Consider the following 21,296-nt stretch of genomic DNA (forward strand, 5'->3'; position numbering starts at 1 on the left):
TCTGAGACGTGTTTTGGGAGCTATTTGACTGTCGCATAATTACCATCAAATTATTTTGCTGCTTGAGAGTTCTTCTCCAGATACAGCACTTCTGTTATTAATTACTTACACATATTGAGCAAACACACTTGGATTAATACGCATTAACTGCATGTCCTGATTGTGTCATATGGTATTGTATCTTATTTTAAGTCAAGCTACTTATTCCACACCCTAAACATGGAATAAAAGGGAGATCTTAAGATTGTAGAACGAAGCTGCATCTAATTGTGCTTTATTCCAAACGGTTTAGCGCGTCAATCTACCACCTTTTAATTTTACTGGTTTCCATAGTTTTGAACTCCAGCTTAGTCTAAAAAATTGATTTCACTATTCTTCATGAAGCAAGCGTCACTACTGGTCATGCACGGCTACTGTAATGTTGGCACCACAGTCCCGCTAAATAAGCTAATGCACATGAGTCTATACATATCTTAATGGAAGACATTGGTGATTTTGTTGCTTTCAAACAACTCGTCACTTGTTTATACAATATACAGTTTGGTCAACAACATGACAGTTAAGATCAAATATTGCACAAATCCCGGTAAATGTGATTCTTTTTTTTCTTTGTCTTTTTTTCATATAAAACAAAAATGAAGGCAAATAAAAAAAGATGACGAAATGAGACCAGGGTTTCCTTTCAGTAAGGACAAATCCAAGGTGGGCATGATTTAAAAAGGAGCTGCTAATCCAGCGCCGGTACCTCTCGTCTCACTGGACACAGAAACGGTGGGCAGAGACTCAACGAGATGTTTGATATTGACTTTTTAGTTATTTGGAAGTAGGACACAGAAGTAGGGCAGTGAAAAAAATCTTCCCTACTCACGACGTTTAAATAACGTCATGTTTGTACATGTCTTACACTAGAGCTCATGTTAACGGGGAAAACTACAACGAGAGAACACTTCCACTGAGAAAGCCAAAATAAAAGTAAATCAAGGGGCATTTGAGAGATATCATAGATAAAGTCACAGGGGAAATATTTCCAAATCTGTCTCTACCGTAAATGTGTGAATACACCTGCAGAATTGACAAAGGAGAGCACCATAATGCAAAAAAAAATGAGAGCATGGAGTAAAAATACTACATTGTGTACTTGCTTTAGAACAGCTGCATAGGACACCACAGTTTGAGTGAGTCAACGGTTTTCCTCGAAATGGTCGTAGTTACAGTAAATGACAGAATGCATCATGTGCTTCTGGGCTGCTCCTATTCACCTCCCTTATTATTAACCCTCTCAAACTAAATGAATCCAGGAACAACATTTAATGGCTGTGGTGCTCGACAACCATCAAGTCACTTGTACTGGTCACGCTCGTTATGGCGATGAGGTAGTGCAAAGACAAAAAAACACCCAATGAGTGTGATTTAATCACAGGCCTGGATCTTTGCTACAGTATCTGGTGTCTTTAGTTTGTTCATTATCAAACTGCTTTGATCAAATTAGAGAGGATGGTGATCTTGAAAGTAAAAAAAAACATATTTAGGAGGCATCTGGGACTACGTTTACATGCAGCTGGATTACAGTCCAACTAACTGATCTGACTGAAAATGTCCAATTAATGGAGACTTTCAGTCCATTTCACTGAGAACTGAACCTCCTCAGCTGTAAAGACAACTCAGTGACATTACAGCCAGTGTTTGGCTGCATGTAGATGTAGTCAGAAGTGTGTATGATGGCAGTCACACCAGCACACAATCTTGGCAGATATCCTGACTGATGATCACGGGGAAGAAACAGGTCAGGACAGGGGGGGGAGATGCTGTGGACGGGACCGGGCCAGTGTCCCAGCAACAGCAGTAAGGAGGGCACCCGTGTCCCAGAGGCCCAAAAGAAGTCATCTTCATAATGACTCCTCGTCTTTTACCCCCACGAGTCTGGGTGGCCGTGGTCCGTCGATGGTGCAGATTTGCAGGGAGACGTTCCTCCAGTCTGGTTTCAACACTGCATTGACTGGAGACGCCATCCTAGAATAATAATGGACACGGGATTTCTTCATTATACATATTTAGTTCATTTGAATCAGTTTCTTCCACGGCGGAGCAGCAGAAAGACCAAAACATATGAATAATATCATCTAGGAATCTGCCCATTATTTCTCATTGAACTGATTGATTGTAAAATATAACAAAAACAGACGTTAGTTTCCCAAGTGGACGTACAACAGATTATTACAATTGTTGCAGATACATTTTGTCAACTAGATGCTCAAGCTCAAATGTATACCCTATCTATCTGTGTGTGTGTGTGTATATATATATATATATATATATATATATATATATATATATATATATATATATTGTAAATGGGTCAATCAGTCCATCGAAGTCCTTTCACGTCCAGCTAAAAGAGTCGTCTGATTTTGTAGATACCGAGTCTTTGACTAAACATTCGATTATCAAAATGTATATTTTATATACGAGTGAAATTTCCTTCTTTTTTGATTTAAAAAAAAAAAAAAGGCTAATTCCCCAAAACGAGGAAAAGATGCAGAAAGGATCTGGCTGTGACTGACCTTGGTCTGAAATGATGCAGAGGTATTTCCACTGGGGTTCGAGCTGCTGCAGCTCACAATGGTAAACAAAAGCCAGAGGGGTTTCTTCTTCTTCTACGGTGACACATCCAGGTCCCCCAAACTGGACGTCAATGCCGGGTTCCGTTAAAAGAGGTCGGCCACGCCGGGCGAGGACACATTTAGAGAAGAATAAAACCGATAAACCACCGAAAGGGTCCCGCTTTTCTCGCTCCCTCCGTCCCGGGAAGGAGAAGGTCCCCTCGTCCCCAGTCTCCGCACACCGTCCGCCCTACGCCATTTTCGCTCTGTTACTACGAGCCAACGGAAGAGCGTTACGATTGTGCCGTTGACCCGTCAATCAAACTGCAAGCCCGCCCCGGATGTACTTCCTCTTTTCTTCTGACATTTATCAATCAGTTTTGTGGTGCATTTACTGCCACCAACAGAATAACCAAAAAGACATGCGTGAATTATTATATCTGTAGGTTAGTGTGCAAGTGTTAAACTCAGAATGTAAAAATGCAATAAAAGCCCAAACTCTGAAATAAATGATTGATGTATACACATTAGTTAGAGGTCTGTTAATGATATGCTTAAATTCAAACAATTAGCTTGTGTTAATTGATAAGTGATTGAGTAGCATCCACATAAAATACTTCCTTTAATAGTTTTCAACTGAAAGAAAAAAAAATCATATTTTGTAAAGTTATAAAGGATCATTTATTTTTAAATCAATGCATTATTATTAATAAAGCTAAACTGCCAGACCTTAAGACCCAGTAATATAAAAAGTCAAATGAATAATTAGATAATATGCGTTTGTGGTTTTATTTTAGACCTTAGTTGTTACAAAGTTAAAAACACCCACTTTACCAACTAATGACACACAATTAAGCTTGGCACCTCATTTATTCAAATTATATTCATGAATCACTTTGATAACACCTCGACCGACGGCACATAACATTTAAATCATATCTGGTTGATAAATCACAGAATGATTAATTATATGGTCAAGTTGTATTTCCTGCACTCAGCTGCTATAGGGTAATGATTTAACAAACTCACAATAAAGATTAAAGGGTCAGCCATTTGCACAACTCCCATACACTAGCCTGTACAGAACATACATCTTTAAAACATTTGTTTATTTTTTAACATCTGAAACTAGACGATGGGAAAAGAAATAGCCAGACAAATATGGAAGCAGTGTGTACATCTACACCCACACATTCTTTAGCCACAGGAAGACTGATCAGATAGATTAGAACCATAGCACGTTATCATGGGTTTACTCATTCTAAGTCTACAAACCACTGCACAATTTCCATGACGGGGCCTGACGCCGTTAGCCAGGGATTTAAGACTAATTCTGGAAAAGCAAGCCACGGTGGCAGCTAAATCCTAGCAAAACCATTTTGCAAATGAGCAAGAACAGGTGTTGGGGAAGACACACGCACACACACAAACACACACACACACACGAGCCAAAGAGATAGCAGCATCTTTTGTGAAATCTTCACTGGCTTCGAAACAGGGTCAAACTCACTTTGGTTCAAGGCCAACTATTGAAACAGGGCATTACAATCTATTGGCAGTAGCTACATTAACCCCTATGAAAAATTAAAATACACAAACACAGAGATAGGTTCTGGTTTACGGTTGTGATAATAACTTACAAAAGAGAACCAAAGCCATGGCACTTCAGTGAGTGAAACACAAAAATCTGTTAAGCAGGTCCTGCTTTGCTCCAAGGGACATACTTGGAGCCGGCTGGTCTCACTTGCTCTGCTACAAATTAAAGAAAAAAAAAAGAAAAAAGGAGTCATAAGATCCTGTTGGCGTTAAAAACACTGTCTGTTTTTGTAGTGGTAGCAAACGCCTAACAAGTTTCGCTTTGAGCCATTGCATATTCATATGGACGAGGACACATAATGTGCCATCTATCCATCAAACAGCATGAGTAAACGTAAAATAAACGTACTCACTGCAAAAGCAAACGGCGTTAACGTACCGGGCTGGAAAACCCATTATTTTCATGTGAAAAGTGGAACAGCGGTGGAGACTGTGACCCGCTGAAAGTTTTCTAATAAATAATATTTCATTGTGGAGGAGAACAATTCATCGAGACAGTGCATAAAACAACCCAAGGCACGCAACTTTTCCCTTTGTTTCCAGAGCAGTGCAGAGGCAGAAACTCAAGATCTGACATTATCTACCTAATGCTTGGTCTGACGGTGCGTTCTCGTAGTGAGGGGAGGAGGGAGGGGTCGCAGCAGCCTGCTGACGAGCTGGATGAGGTTGTGTTCTGAAATCAACTGACATGTTGAAGCTCTACTCAATAACAATAATATATATATATATTTTTTAAAGATATTTAGTGTAGGAACCGGATGCTCATTTTCTGTTCCACGTCCACCTTTTCCAAGACCTGAGGAAACAAAAAAAAGAGTATGTTTAGATGCTAAAAATATTTCCATGCTCGGTAATGTGTAATCGACACAGCCAGGTCTAAACCAAGGTCAACACTGGCTGCTAGCTAGAAACATTAAGCCAAGTATTAACTCCCAACACACAAGACATTATGTATGCACTTTGGGTACAATAACAGTACCAGGATGTGGAATCAGTTTAGATATTTCATTATATTTGACTTGAAGTTGCTTACACACATTAAGAAACTGTGTTCCCAAATGAATGAATAATCTAAAAATAATTCCTCCCGTGGGTATTGTAACTAAATATAGATACATCCTGTTCTGTGTAAAATGTTTCCCTGGAATAAAAATGTACAGCGCATGCTCAAAGTTTTTCATTAAAAACATTTATCAAGTCGTTACTAGTTTAGTAGAAACACTTTGCATAAAAATAAATATAAATAAGTGCACAAGAGAGTTGTATAAAAATTCCCTTTGACCACAAAACTTGCCTTGATGAATTCATTGAAGGAAATGGAGTTATCTCCATTCGTGTCAGCCTCTTGTATGGTCCTATCGGCAATGCTGCCAAGCTGGTCATCTGAAATGTTTACGCCAACCATCATCCGTAAGACCTGGAGAGAAGGAACAAAACGTCCCTTCATGGTTAATGAATGATAGTGAAAAGTGGTTCCCGGTGAAGATTAAATAATAGTCATGTTTGTCCAAACAATATGGTGTTGGTGCTACGTGCATCTAAGCACTACACAAGATAATTTGTAGTTATTACGGTTAAATGCCAAGTAAAACAGCGGCCATACTTGACTGTATGAATTACATGATTATAAAAGACAGTGAACACATATTTACTGAAAAACAGGAAACATTACTCTGGAGTTGGACGTCCAGAACGTTACAGGCTCGTGCATCACACGAAGCTGGCGACACAGGTGTTTTGCACAAAACAAGAGATCTGTCTGAGTCATTTAACTCTGAGCTTATAACAATTACAGGTCGCACAATGTCACCGAAACCGAGATGGCTTCATGGAGGGACAACAAATAACATGGGCCAAGACTAAATACAGGATATGAGACTGTCTGGGCAAAATCAACCCGTAGTTAAGGTGAGATATCACATCATTATCGGCACAAGAGCAAAGTCTTCTCATCAATAAGGAAATCCTTCCGCCTATTGAGCATTTTGACATGTTCCTTTGTCAAACACAGACTGAATAGCAAGTATTTCTAGAGGAAGTAACAATGGCTTTCCATTAAAACTCTTTGAAATAGAATTATTCACCATCCGGTCAAATTCACCTATCGCGTGAACTTTTTGTTTCCACAAACTGTACTGTGACTCGGCGTCTTTATTTACATGACAAACCAACCCCACTCACCTGCAGCAGCTCGTCCCGAGAGATTTTGTCATCTCTGTCCAGGTCATACAGACGGAAAGCAACTGGAGAAAAATAGAAGAAATGTACAAGTGAGGTCAGACAGTTAATCTCACAATGAAATCTTGTGCAAGTCCACAATGCTGGTCACCAGCTGAACCCTGGACACGCCCGCGTGAATAAGCACGACACTCACAGAGCAGCTTGTTTGTCCTGCTGTTGAGCGGCTCGCTGACGGCAACGTTCTTGTTCTTCTCGTTGTCCTCGATTGGTCTGAAGTGAGCCAGGGTCCGCATAAAGCCCCTGAAGTTCACTTGGTCCTCTCTAAAAAAAAAATAAAAAAAACAGAGACACAGAATAATATAACACAGCCCATTGAAACAGAGAGAAAAAAATGATCCACTACCACTTTATTGTGGCTCATTGCCTTTAAACTCAACATAAACACTTGCTACAGTGGCAACACAATGACAAATCAAACTAGTCGAAACCTAACACCATTTTACAGAGTTAGAAAGTCTCCATCTCTATTTTCAAGACAAACAACCCAAAACCAGAGCAACAAGAACACATCTAGAAACTATTGCAAGCCACGGTTAAAATGAAGACTCCTACACATCCGACTTCTGGGGATTTTAGTGATACATTTGAAAACTTTCAACCCACGGTGGTAAAAAAAAACAGAACGTTGATTTTTATTTTTCCAAACACAGGATTGGCAGAAAAGACTGAGCGTCTCAAGTCAAAGTCAGGCAGCCACAACTGAAAAGCCCGGTGGCCTCATTCAGATTTGCGGCGGTTGTGACTCAAGCATAAAACGCAAAACAAAATCTTCGAAGACGGCAGAGAAAAAACCGGGACAACTCACCCCTCGGGAAAGAATGCATTGATGATTCTGTCTCCCAGCGGATTGATGGCCAACTCCGGGATCCTCTGGAAATCCTCACGACTGCGGACATGGCGGAGATATGATCAATCAACTACAACACAACATACTTGAGCAAAATAGTTTTGGCTGAGAAGAATCAGGAAAAAAACGGAAGTATATCAGTAAAATCTCACTATTGTGGCAACTAATGGATAATAAGAAGGTCACCTGGTTGTGTGCTGCGTCTGAAAACACTGGCACAAGAATAAGCAGCACGAAGAATGTGTTATGTGTAAACACACAATGTCTTTCAAAAGAGTGAGTTCCCTGAATCCAGAGAGGGCTGCATTTTTATGTTATCCCCTGGAGACTGATATGTAAATGAACCCTCAAGGCCAAATCCAAACAAGTTTAAAACAACTGTTTTTGCAGCTTTAATGATTGCCTGTTTCTTCACCTATTGTTTGTTCTGTCCAGACTCAGGAAATAGCATGAAGTTAATCACAAACCATTGAAAACGTCACACTACAGTCAACTTAACTTTAAAATCTCAATGCGCTCAGATAATAAAGATACATGAAAGATCCAATTATCAATACCCATCTGAGAATAAGTGGTGTCCTAATGATTTAACATAAAAATGTAATGAAAAAAATATTTTTGTCTCTGCTTATTTTGTATTGTATTTGTGTTTTTCGGTTTTAGGGACATTGAAATTCTGGGCAAACATATTTTCTCAGTGAAAAAGTAAAAAACACAGATTAAGCTAATTGAAAAACAAACAAACAAACAAACAAGCATAACTTGCATGCATCTTCATTTAAGACAATTTGCAAGGTGGGATAATGAACATGTTTAGTCTCCCACTATTAAACTATTTTGGATCACTACTCACACAAGCAAGGTTTCTCTAAAACTCAAACACTTCAGACATATGTGACCCAGTCTGTACTGTAACCAGAGCTAATCAGCCACAACACCTGGCTGGTTTTTAACGCGTTTATTCTCACAGTGGTGGCTACGCTGAAGCTTACCTGAGGGTGCCGTTTTCTCCTTTATCCAGACTAGTGAAGCGGCTGTACAGGCGAGTGATCTGACTGTTTGAGACTGCAGGGAGGAGACCGAAGAAGTCCAGATCACCAGAAGATAACAGATATGCATCGCCTCAGTAAGACAAACATAACTTCTCCCCTACATACAAGCCCTCATTACACCACCAAGAAGTCTCATTCAGAGCTTGTATGTGTGCATAAATACTATTAGCGTAACTTCCTTTAAGTACGTGGGAACACTCAACTGTTACAGTGAAGGCAATCTGAATGGCCAGCTAATGTTTCACAGTCTTTTATCAACTTACAGCCAGTCTCCTTCTTAATGTCTTCAATTTCTTCATCCCGGAGTAACGTGGACGCTCTGGATCCCATGGTGAAATGTCAGACGGAGTTATAACACGAGAGCAAACTTGCCAGACGTCTTGCACAACCCTCACCAGCTGGGGGAGAATCTCAATCCGGATTTATGTCAAAGTTAGCAAACAAGCTAACGGCTGCTTCGCTCGTAAAAGAAGCCGTTGACGTTGCAGCTAGAGCTTAACACGACCAGCCGTTGTACAGTATTTTTAGTGATGTATTTCAGTTTATAGTCTGTTCGCTAGTCAAGCCTTTCTACAGCATGTCGTGTCGTGTTTTCATTCTACCAAGACAGGTTTCGGTCAAGTTATCTTCCTGTTTTAAGGGGTGGGTGGGAAGTAAAGGGCAGGTACTAAATGGGGCCACCTCTCTACCAGGACGGCTTCCGCGGAGTTAGGTGTCAGAGTTTCTTGCCTGCTTAAAATGTGATGCTAATGTATTTTATATAATGACATTTTTAATTTAGAATAACACATCAGCAAGTATCTTGAGAAGAGAAAGCGTACTATCGCTCTTTAAAAATCCTAGTGGACATGTGAAAGTTCACAGTTATATTATCGTCAGGCATACTTAAAGAAAAGCTACATAAAATCGGTGGGCCCACCCTGTCCTGCTAGGGGACCATCTCAACCATAACAGTCGGTCAGCCATTTAAATGCTGTTGAGAGTATTAGATGTGCTAATATCTAACGATTAACCATCGCATTTAAAGATAAAAACTAACAATGATAGATAAATTAACATCGCCTCGAGACATTTTTTAATAAATAATAGGAACTGTATAATCTTCTTTTTTTCTACATCTTTTTTTTTTTCACAAAAAAGTAATATGTATATATTAGGTATTACTCGTTACACGATACATTTCAAATAATATATATATATATATATATATATATATATATGTAATTATATATATATATATATATATATATGTAATATAATAATGTACATAATATACAGTTTTAAGTAAAAAGCCAATCAAATAGTGTATTTTTTATCTGATTATACAAAACATTATGAATAGTAAAATAATAAAAGGCCGTAATAATAAATATGGGGGCAGAATAATACAGATGACCATCAATAAAAGACAAAAAAAAATAACCTTGACATAAATTATATTCATTTTCAAGATTTAGAAGTCAGAAACTATCCACTAGATGGCGCAATTTCATTACCTCTGGGGTTGTGCGAGTCAATGCAGCGTCTGTTATTTGACATGTGTGATGATGTCAATTCAATCCATAACAACAAACATCTATCTAAGCCAGTGAGACAAATAAGTGGCAGAGGGACCTCTGACAGTAGAGCTCATTACAGCTGGGAATGTAAACGGTTTGCAAGGTATTGCTCATGTGAACCTCGTGGTGGCGCTAGCAGTAAAGTAAGGGGATCAAAGTCAATCGGATTTATTGTCTGTACATGAGCCAATTGATCTGTTAGATGTTGAGATACTGCACAGGGTAAACGCTTTTTTACATCAATTAAATAAGCATCTTGATTATTATGGCAGTTATTCACATCATCGCGGGAACAAAAATAAAGTCAAAGGACTTTCGGCATTTTGAAAAAGCGTTTGCAGAGCGCACATTGGATGCTTTTTTAACATGAATACCAGGAGGATACACATATTTGTCTTGTCTGACAATTTAAATGGTGCCCCGTGTGTATATTTTAATAAATGTTAGGTAGTTGCATATAATTATCTAAGATGTTATCAAGGCATCATACAGTGGAATGAAAAAGAAGAAGAGGTCAATGTGGGCTAAATATGCTTTAAAATATTTTCTCACAGTTCTGTAAAATGTAGCAGGTGTTGAAACAAGCTCCCATAAAGCCGACAGTGGTTTATTCTTAAGAACGTTGTGTGTGTCCATACTTAAGAAAAGGTCTTTTAATAACAGGAAAATTGTTTTAGGTAGAATCATTTGGACAACCTACAAATCCTCTTCTGCTGTTAATGTGTGAAGCACATCACAAAGTGTAATAATATCCCAAAAATGTAATATTAAAAACATGTGCGGAACTGTCACAAAGGTGAAAAAAAAAGGTTACACGGGTCACTTTGTTTTATAGCAGTTTTGGTCTTTCGATTTATTTCAAGATTCCTGTTTACAAAGTATGTTGAGGTTCAACAGACATTCAACGTTGAGTGGTATGTCCTTTACATGTCGATCAGCCAGTCGTGCCATGCTGTCTATACCACATATAAAGCTAAAAGCAGGACAATTTAACATGAATTGCTTGTCAAGCCAATGTTCTACAAATAATCAAAAGGTAGTAAAACATCATCCACAAACCTTTCACAGTGATAGTGCAAACTCATCCTAAAAGTTCTCAGTAAAATCAATAAAACATCACAAGTAAAAAAAAAAAAAATGTTAGTGTGTTGATAAAACAATAACATCAACTCCACCACAGATTGATTCTTTAGCAGTGCAAAGAGAAGCTCCGTCTTCTCAGGCCATCCCACGCAAAGAAGCAGTTTGATGGGAGACTTTAATGGATTTGTAGGAACCCCTTTTTAACTGGTGAAAGGACACACGGAGTCCATCGCACGCTGGATGCTGCAGAGAAACAACACAATGGGTTTCAGTATCAAATATTCACATTTAAAACAAATAACTACATTTTCATTTGCGTCAACTTACAAATTGACTGTATTTTTTACGCCATGACATTACTTCTCAGCCCACCAGGTTAATGAAGTGGTGTGTTCAGTGGGAAGTGGCGCTTACCTGTCTGCAGAGTATCCTCTCTCACACAGGTTCACCAGAGCGTACAGGTGTCTCAGAGCGTATTCGTACTGAAACACAAGAGGACGTCACACGTGTCAAAGGAACTTCCCCACATTCGGTGGCAATGAAATGCAAATGACCAAAGTTTATTCTCGGCCTCCCGGTCTTATTTGTGGCCTTTGAAAATGTCAAACAGTTCCAGAGAAAAGGGAAAAGAAACATTTTATATGAATAAACACATAAAGCTGTGTGAAAGTCCCTGAGCAAGAGTTTCTCATTCAGAATATAAAAACAAAAAACCCCGCTAATCAACCGTGACGTTTACCACAAACACTTTCTGAATATGGACGGGGACCCCGGCTTAAATGAACGCGTGGAAAGGACTCTACCTCGGCTCTGTGCCAGTTGAAGCAGTTGTTCTTGTAGTGGTTGAGTGCAGCCTTGTAGCACTGATGCTCGGAGAGGTCGGCTCTGTCGTTGAGAACATCCTGGGCCTTGAGCTTGTTGCCGGTCACCCTCTCAACCACCATGCGCATCGTCGAAGCCAGCATATCCCTAACCTAAACACACACATACCGTTAGGAATCTGTCGTAAATGCTCAATGAACTCAAGTTAAAACATTCCCAATGGATCAGATTGACAGGACATGCAGCGCCACAGGGCGTTGTCAATCTTCACCTTGAGGTGGGAGTTGATCTCCATCAGCAGCCCTCTTGCAACTCTGATATCGTTGGAGGCCATCATCTTCCTCTTGAGGATGGCCAGAGGAACGTCGGGGCTCGGGGTCAGATCCGCATTGGCGATTGGCGGCAGGGTCATTGGGGCGGGCTGGCTGTTGGCCTTGATGTCACCCTGAAACGCTATGACCTTCATGTGGGCCATCGTCTGTATAGAGAGTAGGAAACCAAGATATGAGCAGGGAACATTTGTTTCATCCCCTTACAGTTCCCCTCCATGTGACTATTCTGCCAGTTGTATAGACCAGCGACAGATTATCAGGTGTGCTGTGGGAAAATGTTCAATTTAAAAATCGGTCCCAAAAAATATTATTTCTTTGCCGCAAATAATTTGCCATTGTTGAGGGTCTGAGCCTGCAATACAGTGGCTGGCCTAGTAATTAAATACTCTTCCATGCCAGTAGGTAGCGCAATAATTACCTACCATATATGTTGTATTGTGCTCTAATGACATTTTGTAAGTTTTTTGGTTGCTGGTGTGCCGCAGGATTTTTTTTTAATTGTAGAAAATGAGTCTAAAAAAGGTTGAAAAACACTGGCATAGACGTTAAAAAAAACAGCACCTGAACACCTATCCCATTTTCCCCCGAGAAGAAACCCCTAACACAACATCTAATGCATCGTTCCCTCACCTTGTTTCCAAACTGCTGGACGTGGCTGGTGTTTGTGTGGCTCTTCACGATCTTGAACTGCTTCACCAAAGTCTCCTTTTTCAGGTCCTCCTGGAAGCACAATGTGAGAACAACAAACGTTAACAGTTGTCAGAAAATAAGCAACAGAATATTCCCCCAAACAAAAAGTATTCAGTGAAAGACACAGACTACATATTGAGGAGTCACAGGTGTTATCGCTGCTTATGCAAAGAACCAAACCACTGGAGGGAAGCTGTTGGAAACGTTCACCACTTCCTGTTCCTGCTCTGTTGAAACCAGGTGTTTGGAACAGTAAGTAAATAAACCTGTACTGGACTTCATATCGTCTGAGTTGCTTTTCGTATTCTTTGTTAAGAGCCGAAAAGCAGGTGAACTGTAATTGCTGCAGGTTTTCGTAAATGTAGTTTCATGTTTGGGTCCTGGTGGCAGTCAGCTTGTGTGCGAGCATGAAAAGTAAAAGATGAAAGATGTCAGTCGACGTGTAAAAGCTAGAATCTGTACGATTTTCATGAAATAAAACCATTCAAATGACCTTCACATGCACAAGGGATTTACAGGAAACTAAATTTAGCATTGCTGATTGTAAGTGTATCTGCTTGATATCAGCCTCACTGCTTACTTGGACTCTCCTGACATTGTATAAGTTACTGATAAACAACCAAACATCTACGTCTGCAGCTGGGTCACATTACAAAGCAAACCACTGGAGAAACACGAGTTTAGCTTTTATTGCAAAGCCGATACAGGATCTGTGTTGTTTTCATCAGACTTTAGCTGTGTACCCACAAGTTTTCATCAAAATGTGCATAATCTAAACAAGATAATTTGATATGGCAGAAAAAAACAATGGTACACATCACTCACCACATCAGAGTCCTCCATCCAGTTGACACTGTACCAGTCTCCCAGGTACGTGTCCCTCTTCTCGTCATAGTAGCAGGCGTAAGACGACTCATGCGAGTTGGCGGCTGTGGTGGCGTACACTAAAATAAAAAGAGAAGAAAAAGAGATATACTTTCTTGTAATGATGCAAACGTCTGCTCGGCAGCTTCAAATGCGTTTGGAAAGACAACTTGTGAAGTTTTGACGACAGTTTTGAGCTCAATGCACGTTAAAACAGTGAATATGTTTCAGAAATGGAGTTGAGATATCTCATTGAGACGACACATGAGAAAAGTCTGGTAGAAAAAAAAAAAATGGATGTCATAACTTTGGTTAACACAAGAAATGTTAGAATCTTGAGTCATGTCTTGATATCTCCGTCACATGGGGCCAAGCACATGACCACAGGACATAATGCTGACACAACAGAAAGACTAACAGCCAAAAACTGGATTCATTATCTCCTGGTTTTACTGAAAAGTGATTCTGATGAGGTAAAGTTCAACTCACCATCAATGTCAGCAGGCAGGTGGTTCATCATTGACCCGGACTCACATGCCTCGATGTAGAACACCATCTAAGAGTGTGTGTGTGTGTGTGTGTGGGGACAAAAACAAGTTATATGATCTGATCTCACAGCTCAGCTACACAATCACCCGATGCACCTTTTTATCACTGACCTAGATATTGAAGAGCAAGTTAACAATAGGGATCATTCACATAAAGAGAAACAAAATGTTGCTGCGTACCTTTTTGTATTTCTTATTGTCGTGCATGTATTTAATCGTGGTTTGGAGATCGTCCACACTCAGCTGCAGAGGAGAAAGAGAGAGGACACCGTTAGTAAACTTGTGCACATCCTACGCTTGTTCGGTTTTCTAGTCTGGATTTCTTAGTCGTTAATCAGATGTTTATAGAGAACACTTAGAAAGCAATACTCGTGTTTAACCGACTATGTTGCTTTGTTTTTTTACAAAATACTTAACAAAAGTTACATTCCTGCTTTTACGTAGTCAGTTGCTCAACTAAATAAACAAAACAAAGCAATAACTATCTCACAAAACAAGCTCAACAACACAAGAGTAGGTAGTTTGGAGCTCACAGTTGAACATGCGGAAATGTGGAAAGCTCAGTAAAATGCTCACGTCATCGCTGGGAAAGGCCAGAATACCGGGCGCCCCGTGGTCAGTAAAGTACACAAACACGTGATCGTTGGGGCCGCTGCCAAAACAAACAGACCAACGTTAGGAAAAAAGTATCTGGATGCTCCGATCTCACTCCACCTGGACTTGTTTCATTCCATCACTTGCCTCTTCAACACTTTTCCAGAGCCGCCTTTGGTGTGTGCGGAGTCGCCCTTCAGCACCGCCAGGAAGTTCTGTGGGGTCACATCCTGCAGGAGAACACCCAGTCAGAAAATCACAAAGTCTCTCCAAACAAATCAGTTTGAATATCAAGAGCTCTGCAAAAAAAAAAACAGCTTTGATTTGAACTCTTGTACAAATGTTTGCACTGCAGCACTCACTTTCCCAGTGTAATCTTTAGGAACTCCCTTGTACACATCAGTGCCGTTCGGCCTGTTGATCACGATCCCAGGCGTGGGGTTACTGGAAATAAAAAGATGTAGAAAGACGAGTCAGACCTGCAGAAGGAAGTGAAAACAGCTGACAAAGCACGTTGTCACTTGATCAGTGAATCATTCTTCTGCTGCCTCAGAATCTGGTGAAAAATCCAACACTTCCGGGTTTTTTCATGTTGCTGCAGAATCCCTTTCTGTTACTCTCAACAACAACGACTGTATTGTGGGAAAAAATTAACTTTTGAGTAATCCTACAAGCTGTGGGTGCTTTTTACCTGCATTGGTTTGAATACATGTTAGTTATTAACCACAAAACCAATATGTGATAATACTCTAAGCCATGCAAGAGTGTGATACCGATATGAAACAATAATTAGAGACTTCTTCCTATCTGACCGGCATTATGTCAAAGGGAGTTTTATGCAAGAACTCATGGGCCAATGTTAAAGTGTGTAGGCAGCTAATAACATTTGAAGAGCAATATTCCTCAGCAATCCTTGGATATTATAAATTAGCATGCAGTGGAAATAATCTGTTATCTCCAACTTCTCTCTACACACATGCAACGCTAAAAAGAACTGTATAAACACAAATAACATTGATAATCAATTCATCCTTTGGCGTTCTTGATTAACAAAACTCAACATACACTGGTTCCGGCTTCTCCAAAATTAGGATTTGCTGCCTTACACCACTATAAATTAAGGCCGTGCTCAAGCAAAGAAATTCTAATTCGACTAACAATCTGATTATCTGTAGCTGATTTAATCGCAAGAACTGTAAAACTGAATATCTCACACAATTGCACCACTTTAAATCTTGTTTATACAGGAGATGTCTTTATAGATTTCATGGAAATAAGTTCAGTTTTTTAAAAAAAAAGCGTAAAAGAAGAAACTACAGATTAGTCGACTAAGAGGGGGCAGTTTTGGTAAAAAATAAATACTTTTAGTTGCAGCGCTATTAAAATGGAGATAGTGGATACATCCGTTCCCCTTTTACTTCAGATTTCTACTGAAGCCTCGGTCAAGACATCCACATTCCCTTTTCATGCATTCCAGCAACCTTTTATAACAAGAAGCCAGTCAACGTTGCTCCTGAGCAAGTGGACAATCAATAGCGTCTAACACTGCTGTACGTCACTTTGAGGAACAGTGATCCTCTTTCTGACCACAACCGACGGGTCTGCGTTCACTACTGCTCTTCCACCCGGTCCTCATGGCAGTAATTTAACTCCAATCCACTGAGGGGAGCACTAAAATGAGTTCCTTGTGACTCTCCTCTCGGTGGATCTGTTTATCTCGGCCTGCTGACCGCGCTGCTGCGGCCGACATGCCACAGAGACATGAGACATGCCAACACGACTGTGCGATTATTGTGTGGCTTCCAGGAACGGCTTCAAACCGCCGCTCTTGTTTTATTTCTGTACAATCGTAATGTTTCTGTAGTTCCAACGGCTCCGACAGAGTGAGACCTCTTTTCTCGAGCACTTTACAGCTAATCAAGTTCAGGTGTCCCATTCTTTCTACTAAATATGTCGCCTCATATCAATAATTTGAGCCTATAAATGTGATATCTTTTAACCAGGACCTCCAGTATTTGGATCAAGTAGCTCATTTAGTTCACAGCTGTTGTTTCAGTTATTAAATCAACATTTTACAAATTTTAGGAAGGACGCTGAGTGGGATCAAGGACAAAGAAAAAATCAAACAACTGGCAAAAAGTGACTACAACGATGAACAAAAGTCGACCAACTAAACAACAAATCACTCAGGCTTGACTTAAAGATAAGCAGACGTTAAGTGAAATATAGACAGCTGAACTCATTATCTTTAATGCTTCGCTCTAGACACAGCATTTGTAAACATGAGAATTGTGTGTGCGTTGCATCACATTTAGAAACAGTGTACCACATAGTATCTGAGGCTGACATTTCTTTCCACTTTCTCATGACTTGCAATTAGGGAAGAATGAAGGTCAACAACTAATATAACTAAAGTACAATGGGGTGTTTTTTCAGTGGCAAGAAGAAGTCTCTGTTGCACAAATATCTGCTGCAAAACAAATGTCAACTCACTCATCGTTGTGTGCCAGGTCGTCATACATCATGACCACAATCTGCTCATCGGGGATGCCATTTTTGTGAACAATCTGGTAGGCATGGCAAGCATCTGCCTGGGGGTGGCGAAGAGCAATATGAAGAGAGTATCAAAGATGGAAGTTGATCTTATCATAAACAAATATGTCAAAGTATGCAGCAGTTTGCACTTGATAAGGAATTGAGGAAACGGTTTCACTTGCTCACCTGGTGTCTGTAGTTGTACCAGCCATTAGAGCCAGCGACGATAACCACCCAGTTCTTGCCACCTTCTGGGTCCTGGGAGGGAAATGCGTTCACAAGCCCGAGGCTCAGGCCTAGCAGGGCGACGAAGACCGGTTTCAACATGTCCTCGTCTTCTGTGGAAGTCAAGAGTAAATCACAGAGTCAATTAAAAATGCCCCCATGTCACTTTCATCGTGAGAATACAGTCGCTGGATGGACTGTTAGGTGGCAAAAAAAACAACAACTCACAAACAACAAAAAAAACGCAAGGTAAGCAGACCATAACAAACAAGCCACCTGACTGCCTGGATGTCACATGATGAGGTCCATTTCTCGGAACACAGCTAGCTTAGCTGGTATCACAACAAGCTAAAGAGACGGACCTTCCAAAAAGGAGCTTTGGACGCGAAAAGCTGTAATAATAATAATAATGATAATAACAATATAATACGCCGAAGTAATAGAGGGTACATTACAGACACAGACATGTTGTTTACCTTTCCTTTGTTGTGGTGTGCGAAGGAGAAAGCAGTCAAGGAACTACGTGAAAGTCCTCGGCAGGAGTCAGTGGGACATTTTATATGCGTTGTCGGGAAGAATCGTTGACAGGAATACTCCCGCAGCAGCCAATCAGAGGGCTCGGAGGGCTCAGGGGGCGGGGCGTCGCTGTAAACAGTCATGTGGTTGAAGAGCAACACAACGAGTTTATGCGCTCGTCTGTCTCCTGGTTCAAGTGAAAAATGTCTTGACTAGATTTTCTCTGGATTATAATTGCTGTGCAAACAACCCAATCTTCAAGCAAACATTACAGTTTAATCATTCAATAAATCAATGCCCTTTGTCTTGGCTAACATGAGTCTGATTCAGTATGGAATGTGGAACTAAGTGCATTTACTCAAGAACAACTTTGAGTTACTTGTCCTCGAGTATTTCCATGTTTTTTTTTAATACATACTGTATATGAATGCCATTTTTTCTAAAGATGTTTTGCACACACAGCATTTGACACATTTTGCAGCATGTTGCACAATTCTTTTTAACCCATTAAAGCAGGCACAATAAAGAATTGTCATATGATTCGCTCTGCTATAACCTTTTACAGCAAGTAAACCATAAAATCCCATTCCACATCACTGCACCTGCAAACCACATGTTTCATTTGAAAGGTTTTGAGCATATCTGTAATTGAGGGATTGCCTCCACATAGCGTTTGGTAAAGCTTGTGGCTTGTAGGTAAAGGTGCTAACTTTAGTAGTCTCTGCTGCAACATTTTCTATATTTAATGAAAGCGACTGTTGTGCACTTGTGTGTATTCTTTAATTTTGTCTGTTAAGATTCCATTAAATGACACAATCGGAAGAGGCGTCTTAAAGATGTCAGCAATAAATCAAACTTTTATTTCTCCATATAGAAAAGAATCAAGTTAAATAGTGAAACAGTCCATCAAAAAATTCGGCATCTCGTTTTCAACCAATGGTCCTTAATACATTAACCGGTGTCCCAAAATGAAAAATAAAGATGTAACAAAGTGTAAATACCATGTTCACAGTAATAAATATTGAAAAGAAAATCTTTTATACATTGACATTATATATATATTTGAGTAAATATATATATTTATAGAGATATATAATCATATACAGTAAAAAGTTATTTTCAAGTTTATCAAACATAAAATAGTAAAATAAAAATGGCTGAAAACAGAATGATGATTGCATTTTCATTCCCAAGGCATCGGTAACCATGGCCATTCAGAGTCTGTAATAAATAAAATGTGATATTATCTTAAGAGTGTAGTGCATCACTGTAAATTAAAAAACAAAAATTATAGTGCAAGTTTTTTTTGGGCAACGTAATCTTGCAAATATCCAACTAATCTAAACGGAATGACAACAACAACAAAAAAAACAGAGGAGTTTGTCGAGCGCATCAACGTCAAGTCTCTGACTTCAATCTGTTCCGCTTCACAACTTTCTCTGTAGAGACTTGGCAGCGAAAAAAAAAAAAAAGTTTTCACATGTGTGAAACCATGGCAGATATTCAATAACAGGCTTATTTTGGCAAATTACTCAAAGACAAACAGAACAGAAAAAAAAAAAATCTCCACACGCGCTTTACACTCAGCACTGTCAGAATTCCCAACAAAAATAGTCAATGAAATGCATAGAAAATTAATTACCAGTAGCGAGAACTAACTTAACTTAAGGGTTGTTTACTGTCATGCAGCATTTCTGAGACGCAAAGCAAGGCAGATATTATTAATGTGAGTCGATGCAGTAAAGGATGCTGGATGAACATATGCTCTGCCTCGGCTTGCACTTTTCCCTGGCTTCCTTTCCCCCTCAGCGATAAGGAACGGGGGAGGGGGGAGAGCTCCCATTTCCTGTTTGTCTGCAGGCTCCTGCGTCCTGCTGAAAGCCGGGGAGGTCTGGCTTCGTCGTCACACGGGTGCGATGCGCGCGTGTGCTTGCTAGTCTCAAACCTCTGCACCCAACTCAATGACCCCAGTCTCAAAAATGGGCACTAGCTTATCTTCCACCTGTACCAGCAGGATGGTCTTGTCGATATGGGAGCGATTGGCTGGGTCTCGGCTACAAGGCACCCACCGGTGAATCACCTGCAGAGGGCAACAGAGGAGGCGGCTTTGTGAGAGGAAGCCTCCAATCAAATTCAGGAGGTGTTTATTACAGAGCAAGTAGGTCACAGGGGGGTGTTAGACGGTCCAAACAAAGAGGACACGAGTACAAAAATGCTAATCATAAGCAAAAAACACAGTCATTGCATAAGAGGTCAGCAGATGTGCGTGTGTGAGCTGACAAGATATGACAAAACACAGCAACATCATATTTGCTTGTCCATAAATGAAACGTCAATGTATATGTTCATTATAAGGCTGCTGATGAAGACTTACATGTCCTTCCATGCCCTCTAAGGGGCTCCAGTCCCTCCAGCAGGTCCGTCCTGCCCTCAGTCTCATCGTCTCGTCAGGCCACTGCAGCTCCTTCCGCTTCGATAAGTTGATGTTCTCCAGCACCTGACCGACGTCCGCAACCTGAGCGACATCCCAGAAGAATTACATTTACATCTCAGCAGGACCGAGGGGTCGTTACTCAAAGAGATGACAGGCATGCAAATATTATTTTTTTTCTCCAAAAGATCAAATTCAAAAGGTGTGGAAACAAGTACATAAGCTTTGTTTCAGAGTGTCCTGGTAGCCTGGTGCTTAAGATGGATAACATGGGACTGTAATGTCATGTTGCATGTCATATCTCTCTCATCTATATCTATCTCCAAAAAAGGCAACATCCCATCAAAAAATTTAAATTAAAAAGAGACAGAAAGACATGACATGCAACCAAGGCAGCATTCAAGAGTGTATTAATGTGATTATAGTTTTAAGAAGAGGAAGACTTGCGCTAAAATTCAATGAGATATTATGCGTAACAAGATTAAGAGTCTGCAGACATACTCGCGGCTCGGTGAGGCTGTACTTGCTAAGCTAAATGATAAGATCGGCATCCTAGCTATGAATAAGAATGCATGTTGATGTTTAACAAGTATAATGTTTACAATGCTCATTATGTCAGTTTAGTGTGCTCTGATATTTTCTAATTAGTTTCTACAGTGCATTAACAGTTATTAATTGTGACGGTTGACGTAGTTATATTAAAAGTGAGCTAAAGACCTGAGACTAAACAGAACTAAGGGATCAGAAGAAACACTAAAAGC

The 21,296-nt window shown here is 40.0% G+C and overlaps 3 protein-coding genes and 1 long non-coding RNA gene across 5 annotated transcripts in view; all 4 read right to left on the reverse strand.

Annotated features, from left to right (window-relative positions):
- Positions 1-1,293: 1,293 nt before the first annotated feature.
- LOC137787325 (uncharacterized) lies at positions 1,294-2,860 on the reverse strand. The gene is made up of 2 exons (XR_011077642.1): positions 2,562-2,860; positions 1,294-2,010 (listed from the first exon to the last, which is right to left on the reverse strand). It is a non-coding gene; the product is annotated as an uncharacterized lncRNA (long non-coding RNA).
- Positions 2,861-3,451: 591 nt separating this feature from the next.
- chp1 (calcineurin-like EF-hand protein 1) lies at positions 3,452-9,030 on the reverse strand. Its single transcript, XM_068581050.1, has 7 exons — positions 8,600-9,030; positions 8,277-8,349; positions 7,243-7,323; positions 6,571-6,698; positions 6,378-6,439; positions 5,491-5,613; positions 3,452-4,992 (listed from the first exon to the last, which is right to left on the reverse strand). Exons 1-7 carry the CDS (start codon positions 8,664-8,666, stop codon positions 4,939-4,941), a joined length of 588 nt encoding a protein of 195 aa, XP_068437151.1. The 5' UTR covers positions 8,667-9,030; the 3' UTR covers positions 3,452-4,938.
- Positions 9,031-10,718: 1,688 nt separating this feature from the next.
- Positions 10,719-18,206, reverse strand: lgmn (legumain). The gene is made up of 14 exons (XM_068580264.1): positions 18,065-18,206; positions 17,550-17,701; positions 17,322-17,419; positions 15,191-15,272; positions 14,976-15,058; positions 14,811-14,886; positions 14,415-14,477; positions 14,176-14,242; positions 13,648-13,766; positions 12,763-12,852; positions 12,072-12,278; positions 11,782-11,952; positions 11,393-11,460; positions 10,719-11,221 (listed from the first exon to the last, which is right to left on the reverse strand). Exons 2-14 carry the CDS (start codon positions 17,688-17,690, stop codon positions 11,179-11,181), a joined length of 1,308 nt encoding a protein of 435 aa, XP_068436365.1. The 5' UTR covers positions 17,691-17,701; positions 18,065-18,206; the 3' UTR covers positions 10,719-11,178.
- Positions 18,207-18,951: 745 nt separating this feature from the next.
- The window catches only part of pcnx1 (pecanex 1), a 30,209-nt gene continuing 27,864 nt past the window's right edge, over positions 18,952-21,296 (reverse strand). For both annotated transcript variants that reach the window (XM_068579726.1, XM_068579725.1), the window contains exons 35-36: positions 20,479-20,619; positions 18,952-20,184 (exon numbers count right to left, since the gene is read on the reverse strand). In XM_068579726.1, coding sequence (XP_068435827.1) covers positions 20,044-20,184; positions 20,479-20,619 — 282 coding nt within the window. In that variant the 3' untranslated portion in view covers positions 18,952-20,043. The remainder of the gene's footprint in view (positions 20,185-20,478; positions 20,620-21,296) is intronic.

Source organism: Clinocottus analis, unplaced genomic scaffold, assembly GCF_023055335.1.
Source record: "Clinocottus analis isolate CAN_PGR_092001 unplaced genomic scaffold, fCliAna1.0.p SCAF_17, whole genome shotgun sequence".
Classification (NCBI taxonomy): Eukaryota; Metazoa; Chordata; class Actinopteri; order Perciformes; family Cottidae; genus Clinocottus; species Clinocottus analis.

What these genes read in the sequence shown, in the direction of transcription:
- chp1 (XM_068581050.1), bottom strand. Translation starts at nt 8,666, where the DNA reads ATGGGATCCAGAGCGTCCACGTTACTCCGGGATGAAGAAATTGAAGAC. An exon ending in CTCGGGACGAGCTGCTGCAG is followed by an intron (nt 5,614 to 6,377) that starts GTGAGTGGGGTT and finishes CCTTCTCTCCAG; the next exon opens with GTCTTACGGATGATGGTTGG. An exon ending in CCTTCAATGAATTCATCAAG is followed by an intron (nt 4,993 to 5,490) that starts GCAAGTTTTGTG and finishes TTGTTTCCTCAG; the next exon opens with GTCTTGGAAAAGGTGGACGT.
- lgmn (XM_068580264.1), bottom strand. Translation starts at nt 17,690, where the DNA reads ATGTTGAAACCGGTCTTCGTCGCCCTGCTAGGCCTGAGCCTCGGGCTT. An exon ending in TCTGGAAAAGTGTTGAAGAG is followed by an intron (nt 14,887 to 14,975) that starts GCAAGTGATGGA and finishes TTGTTTTGGCAG; the next exon opens with CGGCCCCAACGATCACGTGT. An exon ending in AGAGGATACTCTGCAGACAG is followed by an intron (nt 11,222 to 11,392) that starts GTAAGCGCCACT and finishes GTTTCTCTGCAG; the next exon opens with CATCCAGCGTGCGATGGACT.